General features: G+C 52.8%; 1 protein-coding gene across 3 annotated transcripts in view; it reads right to left on the reverse strand.

Moving 5' to 3' along the window:
• Positions 1–23,418, reverse strand: part of BCL11B (BCL11 transcription factor B) — a 95,839-nt gene that overhangs the window by 67,703 nt on the left and 4,718 nt on the right. For 2 of the 3 annotated variants that reach the window (XM_068991219.1, XM_068991217.1), the window contains exon 2: positions 14,334–14,699. In XM_068991219.1, coding sequence (XP_068847320.1) covers positions 14,334–14,699 — 366 coding nt within the window. Of the gene's footprint in view, positions 1–14,333; positions 14,703–23,418 lie in introns of all 3 variants that reach the window. The other variant, XM_068991218.1, reaches the window with a different exon arrangement.

The raw sequence follows: 23,418 nt of genomic DNA on the forward strand, positions 1-23,418 counted from the left end.
CAGGCTACACAAGTAGCTGTTTGGTTCCTTTCCCTTTTGCAAAGTAGTCATCCTGCCCCGTGGATTAAACAAAAACAGTCGACACTTTCATGATGTCTTTGCAATCAACAATTACTGTACTGCACTCCTCCAGAATGGTGTGTTTTCATATCTGGATGGTGGCAGGAGTGTAAACAATGGGATAGCCCCATTTTACAGATGAAGAAATGAAGGGATGAACTGGTCTGCCCTGGGTTGTTTAAGAACAAACCCATTTCAGCCCTGTAGGTGTTTTTGTCTCTACATCAGGGGTGCTCTTACACCCATCAGCACAGGGTAAAGACAAGTTTAACCCAGAGTCAGACGCTGCCTTGGAGGGCACGCTCCTAGAAAACCCTCTAAGAAAATCTAGATTGCCCAAAGTAATAACACTGAAGATGCTTAATGTACCTCTGGAGGAGGCCTGCCTGGGATCCCTGTGGCTACCAATTCCAAGGGTATTTCAACACGATCCAACCCACAAAATCCCTCATTCTCAAGCAAAGCTTCCACACGTGACAAGCTAGCCACTTGGGCCCTGCAGACCTGTCCCACGGCTCAGAACAACATGCCTCCAAGGCAGCCGACCGGCCGCTCGGACACAGAAAGGTGTGTGTCCGCCAGAGGAGGACGAGGACTTGGGGGCCTGTGGGCTCACTCTGAGGATTCTGAACGAGAATCTTCCACCACTCTGCCCCAAACCTTTACTGAAATCGAGAGGGAGAAATCACTCATAATTTTCCTCACTGTTGAGTCGTCAAAATAAAGAAAACAGAAAAAAGGTGGCCTGCTCCTCCCTGTGACAAGCATTAAATCACCAATCGCACATTTACCTGTCTTGCAAGCAAAACCTGAACAGTCACCCCACGCCCCCACCCCACACACCCACCTTGTCTCCAAAAATCCCGAAATGGACATCTCTCTAAAGGAACTGCATAGACCCAGGACGGGGCCCCTGGAACACACACCCATAATTAGTGTTTCTTCTTTCTTTCTGTAAAGGAATCCGGTAACATAAATATTAATCAAACACGAGAATCTGCCTCTTCAGTTTTGGACCATTATGCGTGCGGGATTGTGATCTTTACCCGTATTTACAGATATTCAAAGGCAGATTCTATCTTGTTAGAACTGTTATAAATGGACGTCTGAGAAATCAACGAGCAAGTTCAGGCACATAAGAAAACCTTCCTGTCCAGGACTGGCAGCGGCTTTGAGTTCCCAAGTGTTGAATTTGTTACCTTTTCCGTAGGCCTTTCAAAAAAAAAATTGACAAATGTCTTCAGATTCCTCCAGCAGAAAAAAAAAGCAAGCTGCTCAAAAGTTCGGGTAAGCTAAATCTGAGATTTTTTTTAAGATCAGCTCTTACTCAAAATGCCATGAAGGCATTGTTTACAAAAAACGTTAGCCTCTGAGAGCAGAGAGTGTGCATATTAATATTCTGTTATGATTTGGGCCAGCCCAAATCATAAATATATATGCATATACATATTTTTTCAAATTATCTTGACTCTCGTTACAGCAAATATATTCTGCTTGATTCAGACCTATTTCTGAAATAATGGAAAATAGAGACATGGTTCCAATTCTAGCTAGAAAAGCTGTCATGGTGAAGGTAAACTTTTAATCTTCTATAGGCAAACAGCATACATTTTTATTTCCAGAGCAACAGCTTTGGGAAAATGTTTGAACATTCTCTTAAGAGCTTTGTGGTAAATACATTGGGCGTCCAACCAATGCTTTTCTGGGTCTTTAAGGGCCTGTTGGAGTGCTTTAAACAATTGGAGGCCAATTTTTAGGAAGCAAAAATAAAGAGAGACTCCTAGCAAGGTGACCATTTGCATTCAAATTCTCTTTGGGGGAGTTATTGTAAGAGGTCGGCCTGGAGGAAGGGCTGACATTAATTCCCTGTAATTCCAGGGGGCTTTGTGCCCCATTCTGGTGGAGGGTTGCATTCCCACACAATTGGGAAAACACTTTTGTTCTTGAGTGTTTTAAATCCCAGCCCCAGGAATTCCCTCTAGAAAAGCAGGCTCCCTCTCCTCCCCTGCAAAAAAAAAAAAAACTCCGAAGAACACCACTTTTGGACAGGGCTTTTTGGCTCCGGATGGACACAAATTATGCACAACCGGACTCTGAGGAAGGCGCCTTCCAACCGAGCCTCACCTGAATCTAGGGAACCGCCGGGCTCTGTCGGGCCAAGGCGGGTGGATGAGGGCGGCACGACCCTCTAGAGCTTAGGCAGCAGGAGAGGAGACGCCCCCCGCCCCAGCTCCTCGCCAAGATCCGGGACCAAAGCCCGCGAAGGAAAGCCACCCCAGCCCAGGAGGCCCGCCCCTTGTGCACGGCGGCTCGGGAAGGGGGGCCGCTCGCAGGACTTTTCATGGGTCCTGAAATGCAGTTCCCCACGCCCCGGAAAGGTCACCAGCGCGGGCGCCCACCGGGGGTCCGGGGAGGGAGCAGCGGCAGCGGTGGGAGGAGGGGGCGGCCCAGAGCGCACAAAGGGGCCCCCCGGCCGGCGGCCTCCCCGCCCTTGACCTTGGGTCTCCGCCTCCATCCATCTCCCAGCGCTGCCAGGGAAGGGGGCTGGCCTGGGGCCAGGGGCGAGCTCGCTGGGCGGGTTCGGAGCAGGGGGCCGCCAGGGGGCCGCCTAGGGCTGGGGGGAGGGTGGGGGAGGGTCTCGGAAAGAAAGACTCCGGGCCAGCCAAGTGCTCCCAAGAAACCTGCATTCCAAGTCCGCGCCTGGTGGGTCTCGGATTCACTGCACGCCTCCACCCCCAGGGAAAAGTGGCCTGGAGGCGCGAAGGAAGCCCCCTTCCCCTAGGCCGACCGGAGGACTCGGCCGCCCCCCGCCCTCCTCGGACACTGGGCCCCGAGGGGGGAGGGGAGCTGTCACGGGAGGAAGAAAGGAGCGCGCCTTCCCGGTGAGGCCAGACGCGAGCAGGGTCAGCTGCGCCTCCTCCGCCCGCCCCTCGCCGCCCAGCTCGGGCAGCTGGTCCATTAAGCTCCCGAATTATGCATGGGCCTGGAGCCCCCCTCGGCCCTCCCGCCCCTGGAAGACACAGTCTACTCGCGCCGCCGCGGCCCGGGACCTGGAGGGCAGGAAGGAATGGCTGATGGTCGCACAGCCCGCGCGCCCGGGGCGCAGGCCGGAGTGGCCGCGGGAGAGTCGGCCTGCCCGGCTGCCCCCAGCGGGGCCCAGACGTGCCCAAAGACCCTCGAGCGGAGCCTCGGCATGCCCGATCAGGAGAGGGGCACCGGCTGCAGGGGAGGCCCTGGAGCCATTAGAAGTTGCCAGAGTGTCCACCCATTTCCCGTACGGGGTCGGGGTGGAGCCCTGCGCCCCCGCTGGAGGTCGGCGTTACCCGCCACGGAAAAGGCTATTGTGTGCCTGGTCTTGGCTAGGAAGAGGGACTAAGAGACCCCCACCTTGCAGGGCCCCCCCGGGGGGCGGGGCCTCAAGTGCTGTCCCCGCCCCCCTCCCACGGAGGGAGCGGATGATTTGCAGGTGGTGGGCGCCGTCGAGGGAGGGGTGGGGGAGTCATTGGAGATCCTGAGGGGACGGGGGGCGAGGGGCGCGGCCAGAGGAGTCTTACACGTGCCAACCGTCCGGACACACGGACAGCTGCATTAGTGGTAGGGCAGGTGGCGCCCGGTTTCAGGAGAGCGGGAAAGAGGTTCAGTCTCAAGAGTTGGGCGGAGTTAAGATGTCCATCTTCCCACCGTCCCTGCTAAGAGGCCGACGACCCAGGCCCCACCAGCGACCCCGGCCCCAAAGCGTGGGGGCAGCCTCGCCCGACTGGGGGAGCCAGGCACCGCCCGCACAGGAAGGCTGCTTTCCGCGTCTGGGACCGCGGAGCCGCGGGCGGCACGACCCCGACGCCAGAGCGCGGACCTTGTTTGTGTCTTAGGCCCCATTTGCGTCTCTTCTCCCCCTCCAGATCTCAAGCAAAGGCCAGGTCAGGAAAATTACATACTTCTTTTTCCCCGGGGAATCAAGTCGCCTTGCCTCCTTCTGCAGGGAAAGTTTTACAAGCCAGTGATGTCAGCGATGCCGGGAGAAGACCACACTGTTTAGGTTTCTTAATTGGCTGGCTTTGAACTTTGGGTGGGAAGGGGAAAGACTCCACTGGCTCCCTTGGAGAACTTGGTTTTGTGGGGTCTAGCAGCCTCAACTTTTTCAGCCAGTCTCTGGGGTGGGAGGGGCCCATCAAATGTTTGTCCTGCTTCTCCTTTAGGGAGAGGAAGGCCCCTAGATGACTGTGGTTATACTAAACCCAGGACAGGCAGTTCCTGACCTCCAGCCCCAGGGGAGGACCCCTAGAACCCTGCTGCTTGGGGGGGCGGGGAGGGGGTGCGCTAAACTCTCCAGATGCCATTCTCTGGCCCAAAAAACCCAAAGGACCAGGTACCAGAAAAAGCAGGCCAGCTACCTGCTTCCAAGGCAAGGGATGTGGGTAAGATCCCTGGTCCCTTTATTTTTTGAAATAAAGCCAGTGCTTTCTCTGCTACTTTGCTGGATTCCTTTGGTACCTGGTGTCGGGAGTGACAAGCATGTATTCTGGACACGGCTGGGTTAGACAGATGTACTCCCCGACACACCATCGCAGCTCAGCCACTGGGGCTGACAGGCTGTGGGTCTCTGCACATGCAGATTCATCGTGGGTGGGCAAGGACCTGTTTACACCTTTGAGTCTGGACTCACATGCCTACACCTAAGGCTGTGTCCACACTGGCAACATGAAGGCCATGGAAGCTGCCCAGGGGTCAGCAGCCCTGACCAAACAGTGCCTTGACTTAGAAAACGAGCTGGCTGGCGCAGGCTGGGGGGTCCACCCGCTTTGGAAGTCACATCCAAGTAACTGTCCTCTCCTCTCCACCAGGAAGGGAGGATTCTGACTTCTCACCTCCAACCAAAGACCCTTGCGTTGCTATTTTTCCACCCCAAGGAGCCGGGGGGTCCCAGTTTCCATGCTGTCTGAGCAGCAACCAGCAACCCCTCTCCCAAAGGGGTCTCTCATTCACAAGGTCCCACCTCTCCTCCCCAGGCCTCCTCCTCCCACATGACCCAGCCTCCCCACAGACTCCTCCTTCCTGGGGACGGCCCCCTCCCCCTAAGGGCTGGGGGAGGGGGCCTCCAGATCAAAACCAGTAGATGAAGAGGACCCTGAGGAAACCCACTTAAAAATAAAATAAAGCAAAGCCTTGAGACGTCCCTGGCGGTTAGGACTCTGTGCTTCCAACGCAGGGAGTGTGGGTTAGACCCCTGGTCCACAACCAGGATCTTGCACGCTGCCACAAACAAACAAGATGAAGTGTTACATTCTCCAAAAAGGCCTCCCCCACCCCCGAGTCCTGATCCACCGTGCCATCTGGAGCGCCTCCCTGGGCTCAATTCCAGCAAAGCTGACACTCCTGCCCGCTTAGGTCACTGGTTGCCTCCTAGCAGTGCCTGGGCCAGGGTGGGTCCATGTTTTGTGGGGACTGAGGTTTATACACTTGGGGAAGGAGAGGTCCTCTTAACAACCACACCACCAGCCCCCATCTACAGGACAAGGGACAGTACCCAGAAGGGGCCAGGTCACTAGAGGGACCCAGAGTCTAAACTCGATGACTGTCACAGGGCAGCACCAAATCCTCCCAGAAGAACCGTCACAGCGCAGAAAGAGACCCCGTGTATCCTTTAAGGTAATACTTATCATTTTCAGTCACCAATATCTTCAAAGAAAACTTACTTCCTAAGCCCACTATGTAACAAATGAGGAAAGTCCTGGAATGAACTTTCTTTATTCAACAAAATTAAACTTTTAGGCTTCTTTTAGAAGAAAAAAATTTAAAAAGGGAAGGGAATTTAGGTGGGAAGTTGGAGTCCGCCCCTCACCCTGCACAGGCTCTTGCACCTGTTAGAAACCGCTGGTCACTCCTTTTCCACTAAGGAAGCTCAGGCCCAGAGACGGGAGGGTCTGCTCAAGGTCACACAGCATGCAGGGGCCTGTCTCTCCCCAGGCTTCATGCAATAAGCCCACAGGCCTGTTGCTAACCCAATCCTGACCCTGGGGGTCAGCTCCTAATAAGATGGCTTTTGCGCAGATGGCAGAAGGCACAAGCAATCCAGACAGGCATAGGACGGCAGTGGGGTGCACCCCACACTGCACCCCGGGTTCCTTCACGGAGCTGCACCCTTGGGAAACAGAGAGCAGAAGGGGCCCTGCCAGCCACAAAGACCCACAGGAACCCCGGGTGCCTGGGCTCCCCGGAGATGACCCGGTGAGGACCCCCATGCCACCCTGTGAAGGTCACTTGCTGGCTGGAAGTCAGGAGCCTGGTTTCTAGACACGACCATGCCACTGACTCACAGGACACAGGCAGGTTAGGCAGGTATCGTCCCTCGCCCTCCGACTCAGCACAGCACAGGGTGGCTGAGCAAGGCGCCCACCCTCACTGTGACTCAGTTTCCTCATCTACAAAATGAAAGTAGTATCTGATTTACCACCCTAGTGGGGCGGAGATGGTAGATGGGAACGCGGGGTGAAATATGACCACGGGCAGCACGGGCTTCACCACAGGAAAGAACACGACTGCTGGAGTCCACATCTGGGGCCCCGCTCACTGGCTGTGTGGTCCTGGGCAGCCGGAGTCCACATCCGGGGCCCTGCTCACTGGCTGTGTGGTCCTGGGCAGCCGGAGTCCACATCCGGGGCCCTGCTCACTGGCTGTGTGACTGGGCCAGTGACTTCACGTCTCTGGGCTCCGGCTTTCTCTTCTGCACGGTGAGGCTGCTGGGAGGATTACATCAGTGAGCACGTGTAAAGCCCTTCAAACAGTGACTGGCACGTTGTAAGCTCTAATGAAGACATGTTAAATTAAAAACCCAAATACGAAAAACTCAGATCTTTTTGTCTCCTCCGGTGAAAGAGGAATCCAAGGGCACAGGGTGACAGCCAGGCTGCCTTATTTATGGAGCTGTCTTAGCCCACTCCTGAGAGATTCTGGAGCTGCTGGTTATGCATTAGTCAGCCATGAAAATTAGGGGAGGGGGGGAGCTGTCAAAAGGCAAATAAAAAACTTAAGTCAACTGCTAACTATTTACTGTCAAATAAAAACCCTAATAATAATAATAATTGAGGCTGAATGTTGGTTAGGTTCTCCTCTTGAGAGCCCGGTGCCTTTTTCTCTCTCTCTTCCTTTACTTTCCTTCCCCTTTTCTGCACTCCTGCTGGAAGTATGGATCCACCTATATAAATCAGATCGTAAGGTCCCTAACCTAAAAGGGGGAGGAACTGACCCTTTCACTGACCGGTATTTTGCGTCTCCATCTTAGTTCAATACAACTTCCAGCTACGATGCAGCGCTACAGTCACGTTGCGGAGCTTACTGACACTCTTTGCCATGGTGTGAACAGAGTACAAAGGCTACCTGCTGTCTCTCGCCTCCCTGAGACCGCCCATCCCCATTTACAGGAGAGGAAACCAAGACTCCAAGAGAGGAAATGGCTTGCCTTGAGCTGCAGGGCTGGGCAGCCTGGTGTGGCCAGAGCCCTGCCAACAACCAAGTATGCAAGCTCAGACAGGTCTCTAAACAGGCGAGGATGGGCAAAGGCAGAGATCCTTCCGGCTCAGGCTGGAACCCTGCTCACTCCACTGGCGATTACTATTTAACAGTTGCAAATGCACAGGGACCTAGTAACAGGCGTGTGTGTGTGCCTGTGTGTGTATGGGTGTGTTCTCAGTCGCGTCCAACTCTTTGCGAACCCATGGACTGTAGCCTGCCAGGCTCCTCTGTCCGTGGGATTCTCCAAGCAGGAATACTGGAGTGGGGTGCCATTTCCCTCTCCAAGGGAACTTCCTGACCCAGGGATCCAACCTGCCTCTCCTGCACTGCAGGCAGATTTGTAACCACTGAGCCACCTGGGAAGCCAGTATACACATACATTGTTTAAACCACACTTTAGAACAAGCCTGACCAATAAGAAAGGTTAGCTCCATTTTACAGGAAACTGAGATTTGGAGAGGTGGAAGGTCCTACAACAAGTCACCGGCAAAATACCAGTTCTAGCCCTGGTCCATCTGAATTATTGCTTTTATGTTATTGCTCTTCTGCCACCTGTCTCTCCAAACCTTCACCAGGAAGTGTGGGCAACTGTATGAGCATGCCTGGGACTGCATCAAGGTTTCTGGGGGCCTCAGGTTTCCTGGCAGTGTTTCCAAGGGTCACACCTGGGACAGGCTTCAAAGACCACCTTGAATGGGGTCTGGAGATAGTGCCCGCCATCAATAGCTCCACCAGCAAAGCAAATCAGAATCCCTCTCCCTAAAAGCCTCCATACTCTGTGCTGTATGAAGAAGCCAGGCAGCCCTGAGTCTGATTCCACTTTGCTGGCGACCTCAGGCAAGCCCTTAACCCCTCTGAGCCCCAACTCAAAGTGGGATTAGAAACATCTATTTCAGAGTGGGGTTAATAGTATCTGTTTCAAGGTGAGATTTCAACCCAAGAAAAGCACCTAGCTCAGTGGGTGACCAGGTTGGTCCCCTCTGCCCCACCACCCACCAGCCCTGCCCAAGATCTGAGGTCAGTCCTGCAATGCCCAGCTTACCCCAGCCAGAAATTAGGGCCATATCCCTCAGACAGAACAGTCCACAACCCCTTGGTGCAGACAGAACTAATAATTAGCTGTCATGATTTAATAAAAAAAAATATAATCCATGCCACAACACACATGGATTTAACTAATCTTAATTTGAAGGGAAAATAACAACTCTAAATATATCAAATACAGGGTTGTTTTTTTTTAAGACAACCTGCAAGTGGGGTTTATCTCCAGTTTCCAGCACGAGCAAGTTATTTAGTTTCTGCCACTGGCCAAGCTAATATCCTTTTCTCACACTTATTTTATTTATTTTTTACAGTCTGAAATGAACATTTTCCGAGAAGCAGTGTAAATCCCCTGGCTGAGCAGAAGCCCTTTTCTGCAATGCATTTTGTGGCTGGGACCCCAAACCGAAGCCCTGCTGTGTGCCCTGCCCGCCACGTGAACCCTGCCCTCCACCCCCAGGAGCATCTCCAGCCCTTCCCGGTTCCTGATAAAGGGACCAGGTGGAGCCATCACGGCACGGACCTGCCGCCGCCTCCAGCCCAGGGGGCCTGCCAACCCCTGTCGCCTGCTGCTTGTCTCCTGCATTTCTCCAGAAAGCTGACACTTGGCGTTTGGGGGAAGGAGCAAAGAAAAGGCCAACCTATGGCTGACAGCTGATGGCTCATTCCTCCCTTGATAGCTTCATTTGGTTGTGGAAGGGGTGGTAACACGCAAAAATGAAATACCTGTGATCAGGGGCTATACAATGGGAATTCTAAGGCGGAATATGGAGGGAATGGCTGAGAGACACCCAATAAAATTTTCAGGACACTGACTCTGAAAGGCAAGCATCTCACACCACCAAGCGGGGTCCGCGCTCTTTTCAAAGCTTTCCAGATGCTTCCATTTCTCAGGGGTCTATCTGAGCCCAGACCCTGTGCCGGGTGGGTGCTTAACACTCTCATCTCATTGAATTCTGAGCATGAAGCCAAAAAAGCAGGTGCAGACGAGGAAACCGGGATCTAGAAAAGTGAAGCAACTAGCCTGGGTGGGCTCAGAAATCCCACCCTGGGCTACCGGCACCAGAGCAGCTCGTTCCTTCAACCCTCCAGACCCCTCCTCCTGGGCGACCTGCCCTCGAGTTGTGACCAGATGACAGTAATGTGACCAGAGACGGGAAAGGAGGGGCCACACACCAGACAGGACACGCGACTGTCGTCCTGAGGTTGTTTCTGACGGGCAGCCTCAGAACCCAGTGGAAATTTCTCCCAGATCCCAGGGAAACCAGTGGTCACCATTCTAACACCGGGAAATGATGGAGCCAGAGAGAGACAGCAGAGCATCTCTGAAGGAGGAGGGGCCCACTCGTATCCACAGCATGCACGCCATGCACACGTCCTTTCTAAGCATCACGATTATCGTTAGGTAGATGAGGACCCTGCAGCTCAGAAGGGCACATCACACTGCAAGTGGCCGGCAGAAAGCAGGGTGGGCGCAGACTTGGGCTCCCCAGTGCGGATGGCAAACCCAGACACCCCTAACCCCACTCCGCCACACCCTTCCTCAAGACGCCCATCCCAGAGAAGAGCTCAGAGACTCACGCTCTTGGCAAAGCCTGGACCCTGCTCATCTCTCCTCCCAGGGTTCACTGCTCCTGCTGCCCTCGATGGATGGGTCCCCGAGCTCCATCAGAATCCTCCTCAGAGGCAGGGAGGATGTGGCGGGAAGGGATCGTAAGAAACAGGAAGAACTCCTATACAGGTAGACATGTATCAGATGCCTGCCCCTGGGTCAGATCTCCAGCCAAAGCCCCTACCTCTGGCCAGCACCAGCCCTCCATCTGCAGGTGTGCCTTGGACAGAAGCTCGAGGGACCTCCTCCAGCCCCGGCACACTGTCAAAAAACAGCACCCCCGAACTCGACCATGCACATCAAGGGCAGGGCAGCTCACACCCTGGCCATGTCCCCACATGGCCACCTCCCACCATGCTCCTGCCCCATGGGGGCTCTTTCCAGTGGGGATGTCCAGGGTCGGAGAAGGGCAGGAGGTTCCAGTTGAATGAATGAATGAATGCAATGGGACAGGGGTCCCCAGCCTCCAGAATCTAATGCCTGATGATCTGAGGTGGAGCTGATGTAACAATAATAGCAGTAAAGTGCACAAGAAATGCAATGTGCTTGAATCATCCCCAAACCACCCCCCACCCCACCCTGGTCAGTGGAAAAACTGTCTTCCATGAAATCAGTCCCTGAGGCCAGAAAGGTTGGGGACCGCAGCCCTAGGAGACAAGGCTTCAGAAACATCCTCTCTCCACTCTCCTACTCCTCTATCATTTAAAAAAAAAAAAAAGTAGTTAACTAATGTCTTTATACCCATCTCCAGAATACCATCCCAAGGAACGAGTGCCACTCTGGGGTAATGACTCACAGAATTCCAGCTCAGTTCTCACCCTGGGGATGTCCTTAATAGTGGAAGTGCACGCATGGCTCAGTAACTTTGGACCGCAGCCCACCAGGCTCCTCTGTCCATGGGATTCTCCAGGCAAGAATACTGGAGTGGGTTGCCATGCTCCCTGCTACAAGGGATCCTTCCAATCCAGGGGTCGAACCCACGTCTCCTGCATCGCCTGTATTGGCAGGCGGATTCTTAACTACTGAACCACTCGGGAAGCCCCTAACAGTGGAAGGGACCCCCCACATATTTACAGACCAGCCCTGCCCAGCCCATCTCTGGAGCCCAGCCTCTAGAAGCACCTGGTAGGAAGAGAGTTGGGACCTGCCTGTCTAGACCACGCTCAGATTGTGGGCTCCAGGAAAAGCAGGACCCTCACAGCCACCCCCACCTCAGACCACCAAACCAGAGGCCAAGTCCTAGGAATCAGCACCACCCACACCAGCTACCGACCAGGGCCAGCTCCAGGGATGACAGGGGTGCATGGACAGGCTGGAGCATCCCCTCCCAGCCACGGCCAGGAAGCAGGGACAGGAAAGGCCTGGGCAAGGCCAGCAGTGCCCGGGGCTGGGGCAACAGCTGGGTAGATTTCCGGAAGCCCAGGCAGAGAAGCGCCTGGAACTCCTAGTCCCCCTCTTAAAATATAAAGACTCAATTATCTTTGAGCAGCTTGCTTTACACATGAATTGACACATTTATTTTACAATAAATAACTAAAAGTTATCTGTGTTTCCTTCACTGTTAATCTACACAGAGAAATAATAAACAGGGCTTGTCTACAAAAATGCAACTACTACAGTCCTCAGAATTCAATTAAGCTAAAATAATTAATGCTCCCACCATATTAAATGACTTTAAACATTTGAGCTACTGAAGTTTTTATTCTTTAATCTTTCCTTTTTATTAAATTTTAAGAAAAGGAAGAAGGAAAAAGTTGGTGTCAAAGTAGGGAGGGGAAAAGGCAAAAAAGGAGCCTGGGAAGGAAAAATCATGATGGGCTGTTAAAACGGAATGGTCGTCTTTAGCTGACACAGCACGGAGACTGTCTCGTGCCTTTGATTAAAATAACATTTTAAATGCTTTGAACAAACATATCTCCTTAGACTTCTAAGGGATTATTTTACATATTTTTTCGAGAATGAAGAAATCCATTCGTCCTGTTGCTGAACAGAAAAGGCCCAGAATATCTTTCGTCACACACAGAATAAAAATACTGTAGGCCGCTGCAGTATTACAACCTCGAAAAAGGGAGGGGGGCAGAGGGCGCCGGGGGTGTGGGGGTTGAGGACAAAGCCGCCTTGGAGATTAACTTTGCCTTTTATGAAATCATATTTAGTCGCTTTCTTAAACAAACCTACCCACAACGATCTGCAGCCTCTCATTGGAAAATACCTTCTCTGTGAAATGAGGATTTGGATGGGCCCTGGCGAAAGCAGAAAGCCTTCCCATTGAACCATGAATGGGACCCCTCTCGTAGGCAGAAGCCACTCCCAAAAGGTCTGTGTGAGCTGATGCCAGGTGTCTGTGCCACTGGTGAAAACTGTCTCTCAGCATCGGACAAAGGAAAGAAACACAGACACAAGGGGCCCAACACCTTCCTCGCGTCAGGGCTCCGGCCCTAAGGAAGGTGGGATCACTCAGACCTGCTTGGCGCTCTGAGAAACCGGGGCAGACGGGACTTTGGCCTGAACACGTCAGACACTTTTCTCAACGCCCTGGGCAAGTTGAGAGTGTGGGAGATTTCACGCTAGGACGCCAGCCAGAAGGCCAGCCCCACAGGCCAGTCTGGTTGCACAGGGTCTCCCCAGGGCCCAGCCCATGCCTGCAGGACTCAGCACTCCACTGCAGGCCAGAGACAGAGTTCATTAACCCCACTGTGCAGATGGGCAAAGGGAGGCTCAGGGTCACAGAGCTGCCCAGTGGCTGCCCCAGAGCAGCTGGCCTTGCTGCGTCATCTGACTGTCTCCTGGGTGACGGCAGGGTGGGGCTGGGGGGGTCTCCTGGCCACATTCATCTGTCCCACCAATGGGAGCAGAGTGTCCTGGTTCCACCAGGTTCACCCGCCCACCCCAAGTAGCACCCAAAGCCTCCGTCCGCCCAGCACCTCCGCTGGTTTCCATGACCCAGACGTGGTGGAGATGGATACAATCTTCTCGGCCAGCCAACTGCTTGCGTGCTGCAGTGCCAGAAAGTACCCCCAGGAGGAAAGCCACACTGGCAAAGCATTTACGGAGCTCCTGCTCTTTGAACCTACCCACTCGGCCCGCCAGGACTGTCCCTCCTGGTGACACCAGGAGAAACTGAGGCTCGGACCCCGAAGGAGCTCGTCCGAAGTCTCCTGGCAGGATCTGAGCCCTGCACGCGCTCCGATAGCGTCCTGCCACTTCTAGGAAACCCGGGCCAACCTGGGCCCTGAGCTCAGTAGGACAAACCAGAAGCCACCACTCTGGGCTGCACAGGGCACGGGTTCCCTGAAGGAGGCCCTGGCGAGCCGTGGCCTTGACCCGAACAGAACTTAAGGCCAACTCCTTAGGCCTGCCCGAGGACGCCAGCCCCCTGCACCTCTTCTTCAGGTAATCAAAGCCAGCCATCCAGGTGGCCCACCAGGTGAGCGTGCCAGAGGTGATGGCCAACCTCCCTCAAGGAGCACCGGCTCCAGCCAGGTTCCCACGAGCCCCTCCCTGGGCCCACTTCTAGCACCAGGCAACATCAGAAGGGGCCTCTTTAGACAGATGGGAAACCGAAGCCAGAGAGTGGATGAGAAAAACGAGGGCCCCCAGCAGGCCCTGCCTACATGCAATATCTCATCAAGCCTCACAACAACCCCCAACAGATAGGTCTCATTCGCTCCGTTTCACAGATGGGGAAACTGACTTTGTCCAAGATATGAAGAAGAGATTCCAACGCGATACGGTCGGGCTCCAAAGCCAGAGACTAAGCCAAGAACACCAGCAAAGTCGGGGCCAGCTAGCCTTCCCAAGGTCCATCCTGCCCTCCCAGCCAGCTGTGGATGAGGCCCCCACCACAGAGTCCATTGCCAAAAGCAAAGCAACCCTCAGCCCGCTGGGCCTCTCCGAGCCCCAAGTCTGTCTCCCCCTGAGACACCTGGATGGTAGCCCCTAGGTGAGGGCGAGCCCATCCTGGTAGCCCCTCGGGCCCTCCCAGCACCGCCACCCTCAGACAGAGGGTGAGCCACCCCCGCCCCCGGCACAGCGAGGGGTGAGGGCGGGCCTGGGACCCGAGGGGTTGGGGTGGCTTCTGCAGCGGCCGGGCGAGGGCAACATTCCATACCTGCAAGGTTCTCCTGTTTGGGGCAGACGCCTTTCGTAGGTGACAGCAGGTGGTCATCCTCATCGGGGGTCACCTGGATCCCGATCTCCACCGGCTCAGACACTTTCCTGAGCTCAGAGCGCGAGGAGGGCGGAGGGCTGCCCTTGTCCAGGCCTTTGTCATAGCAGGCCCCCAGGCTGCCGCCACACTGCTTCTTCTTGTGCTCTATAAAAACCAGGATGTCTCCCAGGGGGAAGTTCATCTGACACTGTCCACAGGTGAGCAGGTCAGGGTCGGGGCCACCCACCATCAGCCCCAGGCTGCCGGGCTCCTCTATCTCCAGACCCTCATCTTCCTCGAGGATGGCGGCCTCCACATGCTCGGGCTCTGCTGGGGAGAGAAAGCACAGGGGAGAGGCAGAGAAGACAAGATGGGCTTAAGGAGTCACAGGACCCATCATCCATTCCAACCCTTCCCCACCGAGAGGCGGGCCCCTCCACTGTGGGGTGCGGAGGGCTCACCACGCTCCCCACCCAAGACTCCTGGAGGTAAGGGGTTCGCCATCCTGCATGCCACAGACGGGCAAACTGAGGCTCTGGGTGCAGCCCTTGCAGCTCCCAGAGGTTGCCCCTTAAGCAGTGCGGATCTTACGGCTTTCTAGTTTATTTCCTGCCAATTTCCCTTCCGTTCAGCATACGGACACACACATGACCACCTGCACATCCACACACATCCTGGTTCCACCAGGGGCTAGACCATCCCCAGCCTGGTGGCAGCATGATGGAGAGGCATCTCGAAAACTCTGCGACATCTCAGAACCACCTGGGACCTTTGAAAACCCCCAGACACCCAGGCAGTACCCCAGACCAATGACACCGGGAGTCAAGCTTCAGGCTGTCTTTTTTTTTTTTTTTAAGGCTCTCAGGTGATTCCGATGGGCAGCCAAGGCTTAGAACAGTGAGCCAGAGCTGTTTCTCCCTGCTCTGGCGGGAGTCGCACACCCCTCTTCCCTCCCACCTTTCATTCAGGTCCTCCCCATTCATGAGCGCCCCTGCTTGCATTCCTCTACCTGAGACCTGGCTGCACACCAGACAGGAAAACAGAAACCCAGACGGGCGTCCCGGGGCTGGTCTTTCCAAGAGAAAAAAAGGACCCGGGCTCAGAAAGCAACAAGTGAGCATTGGTTCAGAAAGAAATATCGAAGGGAAAGAAAAAAAAAAAAAAAAAAAAAACAGGGAAGAGACGCGGCTAGTCAGCTGAACGAGGCAGCCAGCTTCCCTGCCAAACACTCTGCTTCTGGTCAGACTTCCATCGCTTTATAGATTTTGCCGACATTCACCAACTCCCTACTGTCCTTTTTTGTTGGTCAGTTTTTATTTCACTCCCAGTAAAAAGAAAAGAAAGAAAAAAAAAACTCTTTAGACTCCAAAAGCATTTCTTGGCAGATGACAAACCACACTTGCAATGGGCTGTATGTTTCCATATTTCTTTAGCCGCCGATCTACCTACCTCCTTTCATTTTTGTTTTGTAGAGGGCAAGGGACCCAAATATTTTGAAGCTGATAAACACCTCAAAAAGCAGCAACCCCCTCAGGAAAACCTGGGAGACACGGCCAACCAACAGGTCATAAATAAGGCAACTGGACAGTGAAGTTGCATCCACGCTCAGGGTCTGAGCAAACTCGAGGTGAAATTTGTCAAGAGCAAATGTCAATGTCCGTGTAGACAGTGCCAGTGGTGGGGTCTTCCAAGAAGGCAGGGGGCAGCCAGGGGTCTGAAACCCGAGGAGGCAGGTACGGTTTAAGTTGTGTGGCATTTAAGAAAGGATGATGAAAACCACAGAAGAACAGAGGGAAGAAACAGACTGGAGGAAAACACATTCCGTGGCAGTGAAGTTATTGACGGGCCAGAGCCAAAGAACAGATAATTTAAGGAAAAAATCCTGTGGCATCTTCCATCCTACATTATAAATCACGGCTCTGTGTGTTCTGAGCACAAGCTTCTTCAGGGCCTGTGAGAGTCCGTGTGGAAGACCCAGCAGACAGCACAGGACATGGAACACGCGTGAACTCTGCACGCAGGCGTAGGCGCCCAGGTGTTGCGGAGAAGGGAAGTGACCATCTGAGATCCCGCCCGTGCTTCCAGAAAAGCAGACGGAGCCCTCGATGAATTACACGTAGAAACGCACTGGCGATGCGGCCGCCCAAAAACACCCCGCAGATGAAGAAATCCGAAATCTCTTGTCTGCATACCTCCAACAAAAAAAAAAAAAAAAAAAGAAAGAACCTAGAAGGTAAGAAAAACCAGTGTGCACAAAGGCGGCCCCAGAAACCATTAATTACACTTTAAAAAGAAACCAGAGTTTACTTAAAAAGGAGTTGGAAGACAATGCTACATAATTAATTTACCAATTTATTTTATGAAAAGATGCTTTGCTATGGTTAAAATGTAATCACAACCCTCACGCCGAACAGTGTTTCTAGGGGTACCGGGTTCCCTGCGCACGGTTTGTCAGAATGTTAAAGGTAATTATTCGGTGCCTCTTTTCCCTTTAATGATCTAACATTGAGCAATACTGTTTATATTGAAAAGCTCGCACCTTTAATTACCAATTACATATACATAATTTCAGAGCCAAAGGAGAAGGGCTGTGAAAACAGTTCTTTAGAAATATAAGGATGTATTGTGCACCATTGCCAGAGAAGGAACTCTTAATAAATGGGAGGAGGATGTCAAAATACTGTTTTGTTAAAAAAAAAAAAGAGAGAGAGAGAGAGAGAAAGAGAGGCACAAAGGAAATGAGCTGAAAAAGCAAAAAAAAAAAAAAAAAAGGACAAAATGAAATCGAGAGTTCAAATCAAACAGGGGTGAGTTCTGTGGTAGAAAGAGTGGAGGTACCTGGTCCTTCTGAGCGGACCTGGCACTCAGCGGCATCTGTAAGGGCATTTGATAAAAAATAAACAAAGACAATATTTCATCCATCCGAACCCCAACCTGATCATCCTTTCTGTGGACAGGGAGATGTTTTCTGTCATCTAATTTCATCTTGGCTTCCCCCGTCTTGGTTTTGCATTTCATTAAACTTTTTCAGCCGAGTCCATCAGTCCGTTCTCCCCGGTGGGAATTTTGAGAAGAAGCCTGAATAGTTCCTCTCTGCTGCGGGATTTTAAGCTACATAATCTCAAACTTCTTTTTTCTTGCAAAAGAAACAGGCTAATTTAAAAATGAGCAAAGGTCACGCAGGCCTGTTCATAGGTATTCATCCTTCTCCTCGGCATCTTTTGCTAAGGGACTCTGTACCAACACTTTTCCTTTTTCCTCCTTTTTTTTTTTTTTTTGTTTTGTTTTGTTTTGGTAACATCTGGTATTCCTTCCTTTATTTGGCAGTCTCTGCCTTTTCACTTTCCTCCTGCTGCAAGCCTCGTGAGCCCCAGTAATTGAGTTTGAAAGTATCCGAAGCCGTTGACTGGGCTGCAGGTCTGAGTTCTGCCTCCAGCCCTCTTGCAGCCAGCCAGCCTGGGCAGCCAGGCCCCGCTGGAGTCCCATCCAGAAGACAGCTCTGAACTCAGGTCCCCAGACCCAGGGTCCAGCCCTCTGCCTCCTCCAAAGACGCCCAGGAGGAAAAGAAACAAAAACATGTCCTTCCCCCGCCACGTGCAGTGCTGAAAGTAAAACTCCTGGAGATGACAGGGGGTGTTCGCCCAACTTCAAGGATCCACGTTTCCTCTGCCCACCCCACCCCACCCCACCCCCTCGGGGCGTGGAGCCCTGGGCTCTGGCTGCTGCGGGAGGAGCTTCCCAGGAAAGTAGCAATGTCACCCCGAACCCCCAAACTGTCAAGCTTTTAGGTCAGAGCGGGTGGACCAAGACAGCTTGCTGAATCTCATGCTTGAGGCCTTCGGAGACACCCCCAAAGGCGGGCTGTGGTTTCATTTCCTCTGCAGGCGGATACTGAGCTGGGCGTGGGGGTGCGTGTGTGTGTGTGTGTGTGTGTGTGTGTGCTCGCGCGCGCCTGTGTCCCTTCTTAGAAGCCAATCGCTCACAGAAGAAATAAAAGGAGAAAGAACCACTTGCCCAGGCTCAGAGAAGGGCACAGAAAAATGGGGCCTGCCCCCCACAAACCCTCCTTACTCAGTCCTGTGGGCGCGGGTGGAGACCCACTGCCCCACACAGGCTCAGAGGACCAGGCCCCTGCCTGACAGGCAGAGTCGCCCAAACTGCCACCTAGAGATGAGAAAGCACCAGGAAAGAGAAAAGTCACATATACACAAAGCAGCCTTTCAAACTCCCAGACCCTACAAACCAGCCCCTTCGGCTGCCTTGTCCCACAAACTCCAGCCTTTAAAAAAAAGAAAAAAGAAGGCAAAGATGAGGTCCTTTCCTCAGAGAGGATTTCCGCTTTCACGCAAAGCTCCCCCAAGAGTCAGCTGCCCTCACTCTCATGAGCCGAATAAAGTCGATGGATCGCTGAGACATTTGACTCAACAGGAGGAAAGATGACTGAGTGCAGCTGATGACTTGTTCCAACAGCAGGTACCTGGCTGGGGTGGGTTCTGAAACGTGACATCCTAAAGCACATGGACAAACATATATTTACACACACACACAGTTACATGTTTGTTGTCATTTTCTTTTACAACAAAACCACATTTCATTTACAAGGCGAGGACTCCTCCCAGCTCATAAATACACTTAGAAGCAATGAAATCAGGGTTCACAGATACTAATGGACATTCCTGTTAAGTGGACGGGGAAACACTTGATCCTCAGACCAGTTCCCCCATGCCTCAGGCTGGCCGGGAAGGAATTTGGGCAGAAGACAGAAATGGAAAGACATCATTAACACCGACCGGGCCAAGCAGCCCACAGGCCCCCCAGCAGCTGCAGAGGCTTAGCGGGCCTTACCTGGCCAGGGACCCCCCACCCCCATCACACGCTGGCTCCAAGGGCCCTGCCCCCTCTGGGTCTCCTCTAACAATTGCCCCTGCACCTGCCCTTCGGGGAATTCCAACCAAGGGGCTGGCCTCCTGCTGTCCCCAGAGCCCAGAGCATGTTCCCTGCCGCACACACAGCACACAGGCCTGCGTCCCCTTAACCCTGCGTCGATTCAAATCCCAGTCTTGTCCCTTAACGGCTAAGCCACAGACCAGGAGAAACCCACGGAGAATTACTGTTTCGGTGATCGGGGTGGGGTGGGTAGGGGAAGGAGGTGGGGGGAGGGGTGCCAGGCTCTCAAAATCCTGTGCCACAGACGTCACCGCCGCCATCCTATTTGTACGCGTGTTTACAAGAGACGCTGAGCATCCACGCGCTGGAGCGCCGCATCCGACGGGAGGACACGTTACACCTGCTTCCTACGAAGACAGCCTCCGCCAGCCAGCTCCAAACCAACAATCTGCGAAAGGATTTGTCACTCTCCTCCCCGTGAACATCCAGGGAGGGGCCGAGACCTCTAAACGCCACCAAAATGCACCCCTCGACGGAGCACACTTTCTGAACCGCCATCAACGTTTAATTTATTGGATCCAAGAGAAAATGACAGTCGTTGCGGGCGGGGGTGGGGGGGCGGTGGAGACGGGAGAGAGAAGGAATCAATTCCTGGCAGAGAAAATAATCCATGGCCAGAGGACGCCTAAAGGCTCGACAAGAGGTTTATGAAGTTCTCGGCTCGGAGGGAATCACGCAGGGCCAGCAGAGGAGTCGGAGAGGAGCCTCAGCCGAGCCAGGCACGTGTTTTGAACGTCCTCAAGGGGCCACGAAGGGTTAGGACCCAGCCCCGTCTGGCCTCTAGGAAAGGCTTGGGGCTGCTGCTGGACCCGGGGAGGGGGCAGCCGGGCTGGTCCCAGGCAGGTCCCACAGATCTGGGCTCTCTCTTCCTGGACCACCCGTCCTCCCGGGAGCAGCAGGAGGAGGACTCCACCCGGCTCCAGGTGTCACATTGCTGGGGGCCCAGGCCCCGTGCCACATTCACACTCGAGGGAAGGGCACAGGCTGGGGCCCGCCACCAACCCCACCAGACCCTGCCTGCTCCGCGCCAAACGCAGCACCCGCCTCAAAGTGAAATCTTCCATATTTCTGACATCTGGACAGAAAGAAGGAGGCCGGGGCACAACCTCATCTGTAATGTGGATTTCCCTGTCCGTGAAGATGACCTGGGCTCTGGCTGACCGGGCCCACCGCCGGAAGACCCAGGCTTGACCTGCATTTCAGGAAAGTGGGGACTCCTGATCCGAGGAGATGTTTGGGACACAGGAAGAACCCAGCCAGCACTCTTCAGGAAAGGTGGGGTGGGGGGGGTGGTTCTGAGGGTAGGAAGAACACCCCCCTCCACATACACAAACTGTCCTCTATGCCCCCAACCTGGTTTCAGGATACTTAAGCATGTTACAATCGGCTCCCTGAAAACTCCCCTAACTGGCTCGACAGACTTGATCCAAACTCCCCACCTCCCTCAGTGCACCCGCCTCTCCAGATCCCCCAAAACTGAGCTCCGGAGGCCGGGTCTCACACATCCAAAAGGAAGAAAAAGACCCCACGAACAAGGAAAGCACCGCTCAGGTGTATTCACAGAGCCCATTCACTACCACAAGCTGACTAAGAACAAAGTCAAGCCCACGATACCAAAGCACGGAGTGACCTATGTTTTGAGAAATCAGATAGTTCTTTAAAGAAAAATGCTTTGCTACAGAAATCCTTCTAAACACACTCAGAAGATTCAATAAACCTGCAAACACCTTAAATTTTCAGACACGACAAAGCTCGTAATAAAACATATAAAAGCATTCTTCGAGGCCCAATGAAGAGATTTGTTTTCTTTAATGCTGTGCCTTTTCAAAGGTGCCAAACAGAAGAAAAGGACCGTCCAGACAGGATGCTGAACTGAGAGCCTTTAACTGGAGGCGAGGCTCTGAGGCTCACAGCAAAACAACAAGAGTGGAAACTGCTTCCGACATCTCGTTTCCAAGGTAGAAATTTAAACTTGATTCCCCCCGCTTTTTAATTCTCAGCAGTGCATCCATTTCTGAGGCTCACGTTCATCACAATAACGCTGGCACTCAACTTTCCTGAGTCATTTTTGCTTGCTGTTTTAGTATAGAACTCGTTAGAACATTCTCAAGTGTATTTGCATTTCAGCAGTTCAGTCGAAGGGGGTCATAAAAAAGTTGTGTAAAACAGAGGATTTTTTTTTTTTTTACTTTGAAGTTACCTAATTCGGTGTGGTCTGGGATTTCATTATCGTAGCAGAGCTCGGGCTGGCTAATTCAACACCCAAGCAGATTATCAGCTGCCTCGGAAAAAAAGAAATAAAAAATGAATTTCTTGAATTTCAGCAACTACACAAAAGACTTGCATATGTCAAAATGCCGGACGAGAGTCCCCGTGAATGTAGCACCATTAATCAAACCGCGATCTGGTGTCACTTTTGCCAGTAAAAAAACGATGCTTCTCCCCTTGCTCCCCTCACTGGCTCGTGCGGAAGACACTCGAAATGTGTCCCTCGGCTTTCACGTGCCTCCAAATAGCCTGCTCTCGGCACTTTTTATACATGCCTGGGGAAAACCACTGCTCAAGGGAGCCGGTCAGCAAATGGCTTTTCTTGGGGAGGGGAACGACAGCTCGGGTAGATCTCACTGACGTTTGGCTGTCTGGGAAGGAAGGGTTGTGAGATGAGGAAGAGGGCCTTGCCAGGCCCCCAGGCCCCATCGTGGGATTAAACAGAGAGCTGGAAAATGACAAAGCCACACTCAGAGCAGCCGGGTGACACAGACATCCATCCCTGATGTTCTGCCGTGCCCTCTCCCTTAAAAAAAAAAATGCCAGTAGGCCCAAAGCTAACACTACCTTCAGAGAAGGATGCTTGGCCAGCAACAACAACTTGACTGTGGCCACAGTTCCCAAAGAGCATTTATTTTCCCCCATCCTTGCAAATGTGACAACAGCATCAAACCCAGTCCAAAGCCCTTGGAGAGTTTTAGCTAAAGGTAGGACCTACCCAGACACCCAGAGGGTCCTTCCTTAAGCCATAGGAGATGCAGGAGATGGTCCCCAAAGGTCAGGAACCCCATCCTGACCCTCCTCCTCGTATAATTATTTTCTTCACACGCTGTCAAACCTGTAGTCTGTATTTAGTTACAGCTTGTGAAACTCCCCCAAGTTCCAAGGCAAAGGATTGGGGATTTTTGAAATGACTTTTTTTTTTAACGGTTTTCTGCAGGCCAGAGGCCACGGCCCCAGCCCAAGGGTTCAACACAACAGTGGCGTTTTATCTCTGAGTTGTCAAATGAGCTCACTGCCGCAATGTGCTTACAACAGGCTTGATTCAAACATTAAATGAAGTAGAGAAATCATCAGATAAATTGCTGGCCCTCTGTACTGCAGAGTGAAGGCTCTTTCCCCGGCTGATGACAGCGCTAGGCTTTTGTCTGACCTAATTTATTTCTCTTTTAGGTTAGAATAAAGCACTCCTTTCCTGTCTCCACGTAACCTCTTCTGCCCATGGACTGAACTCAGTACAGGAGACTCAGGGTTAACTGTGCTGTCTGCAGATTTCTTGAACTTGGAGAAGAAGACATTATAGATCCAGAAATCCTGTGATCAAAAGCCCACATATTCCCTAGCACGAAATTACACGGTTAGGGGAGAAATCATCTCGTTAAAGGCCGTCCATTAAGGGCACCGTTCGGGGTGAAAAGCATTAGCAAAGCTGGGTCTCGCAAGCACATACTCCTCTCAAACAAAGTTTTACATGTTATTTGAGTTGGCATTTTATCTCTTTGGGGACTGATGCTTTTTCCCTTAGTACAGTGGGAACATTACCTAATAAATGGAATTGAGAATCCGAGTGTTATAAAATCTGAGCTGAAAGGATTTCCATTCATCAAGCTGTTTTAGACACATGACTCCCCAAGGCAGCGGCAGATCGCGGGGTCTGTGACATACAACACAGAAACGGACAAAACGAGGTTCACGTTTCCCAGACACCCCCCCACAGCCCATCCCGTGTGCCTCGACGACCTAATGGAATTCATAAAGTCAAGACCACAGACGAACTAGAGGAAACACACCCGTTCAAAAAACTAAGCACTGCAATTGTTTTCAAAAAAAA

The sequence above is a fragment of the Capricornis sumatraensis genome, chromosome 19 (genome assembly GCF_032405125.1).
Source record: "Capricornis sumatraensis isolate serow.1 chromosome 19, serow.2, whole genome shotgun sequence".
In the NCBI taxonomy this organism is placed as follows: Eukaryota; Metazoa; Chordata; class Mammalia; order Artiodactyla; family Bovidae; genus Capricornis; species Capricornis sumatraensis.